The sequence below is a fragment of the Hyaena hyaena genome, unplaced genomic scaffold (genome assembly GCF_003009895.1).
Source record: "Hyaena hyaena isolate Hyena2069 unplaced genomic scaffold, ASM300989v1 scaffold_5584, whole genome shotgun sequence".
Lineage (NCBI taxonomy): Eukaryota > Metazoa > Chordata > Mammalia > Carnivora > Hyaenidae > Hyaena > Hyaena hyaena.
The window spans coordinates 1-1046 of NW_024086213.1; the positions used below are offsets into that span (position 1 = coordinate 1).

Sequence of the window (1046 nt, forward strand, 5' to 3'; positions counted from 1 at the left end):
CAAGAAGGCGTTTTTAACGTGTGTCCGAGAAAAGTACTATGACCAAAAGCATGTAACAAACTGCCAGAAATCGTAGAAGAAAAAGACCAACCACCCAAAGCAACAAGCCCCCAACCCACTGGGACCAAACCCACAAAGTGCTTCCCGCTAGGTTGCTCCCTTTGTCTCCACACACAGTGTCCTGGGTTTTTATGGGTCACTTAAACTCAAATGTGAACATGTTTTGGGAGTCTCCGGGCACAAGGCCCTGTGGTCGGAACTGACCTAGACAAAGGCGGAGAAATCTCAGCCTCTTGGCTCAGGAGCTCACACTGTAATGGGCAAGACACGTTGGAAATGCGAGCAGAATGGCAGATCTAACAGAAGGAATACACTTAGTGCTTTCTAGAGCTGCAGAGCGGCTCAATGGCAGGAGGGAGAGACGAAGAAGCCTTGCTGGGGAGGGGGACCTTGTCGGCACCACGAAGGGAGAGCTGAGCTTAAATACAGGGCAGGATTAGGGAGAGATGAAAAAACAGGACCGGGTGTGCTTGGTGAGTGGCGGGAGTCTCTCCAGAAGAGGAAACTGAGGCACAGGGACTCATCTGCCATCAGATCTTTGGGTGATCCCTTTCCCAGCAGAAGACCTGTGAAGGCCAACCGCGCTGGGCACGGAGAGCTCCTGCCCCCCCCCCACCCCCCAGCACATCAGTTCCGGATCTTTGCATGGTTCTTGGGCACGGCCACGAAGCGCAGCTTCTTCATGACGGCGGGCCAGCCCAGCAGCTGCTGGTCCCACAGGTACTCGGGGGACAGCACCTTGCTGGGCTTGTGGTCCAGCAGGTACCTGTTCAGGTGGCTCTCATCGTGCCACAAGGCCTCAATGCCATAGGCCTCGTCGGCCACCATCGCCTGGTGACAGGCCGAGGTGAGCCGCAGAACCTCGGCCACCGACCCCCCGAAAAAAGCCCCCATGTAGTAAAAGTCGCCCTGGTCGCTGGGGATGTTCGCCTGGGACTGCGGCCGGCGCTCGTAGGGGAAGTCCTCGCGGGCCGCCCCGTAGAAGC

General features: G+C 57.2%; 1 protein-coding gene across 1 annotated transcript; it reads right to left on the reverse strand.

Moving 5' to 3' along the window:
- Positions 1-7: 7 nt before the first annotated feature.
- LOC120227830 (histo-blood group ABO system transferase 2-like) lies at positions 8-1041 on the reverse strand (the record flags this gene model as incomplete). Its single annotated transcript, XM_039225842.1, has 1 exon — positions 8-1041. A coding segment is annotated over one exon (354 nt), but the record flags the coding sequence as incomplete, so codon positions are not given.
- Between the last annotated feature and the right edge of the window lie 5 nt (positions 1042-1046).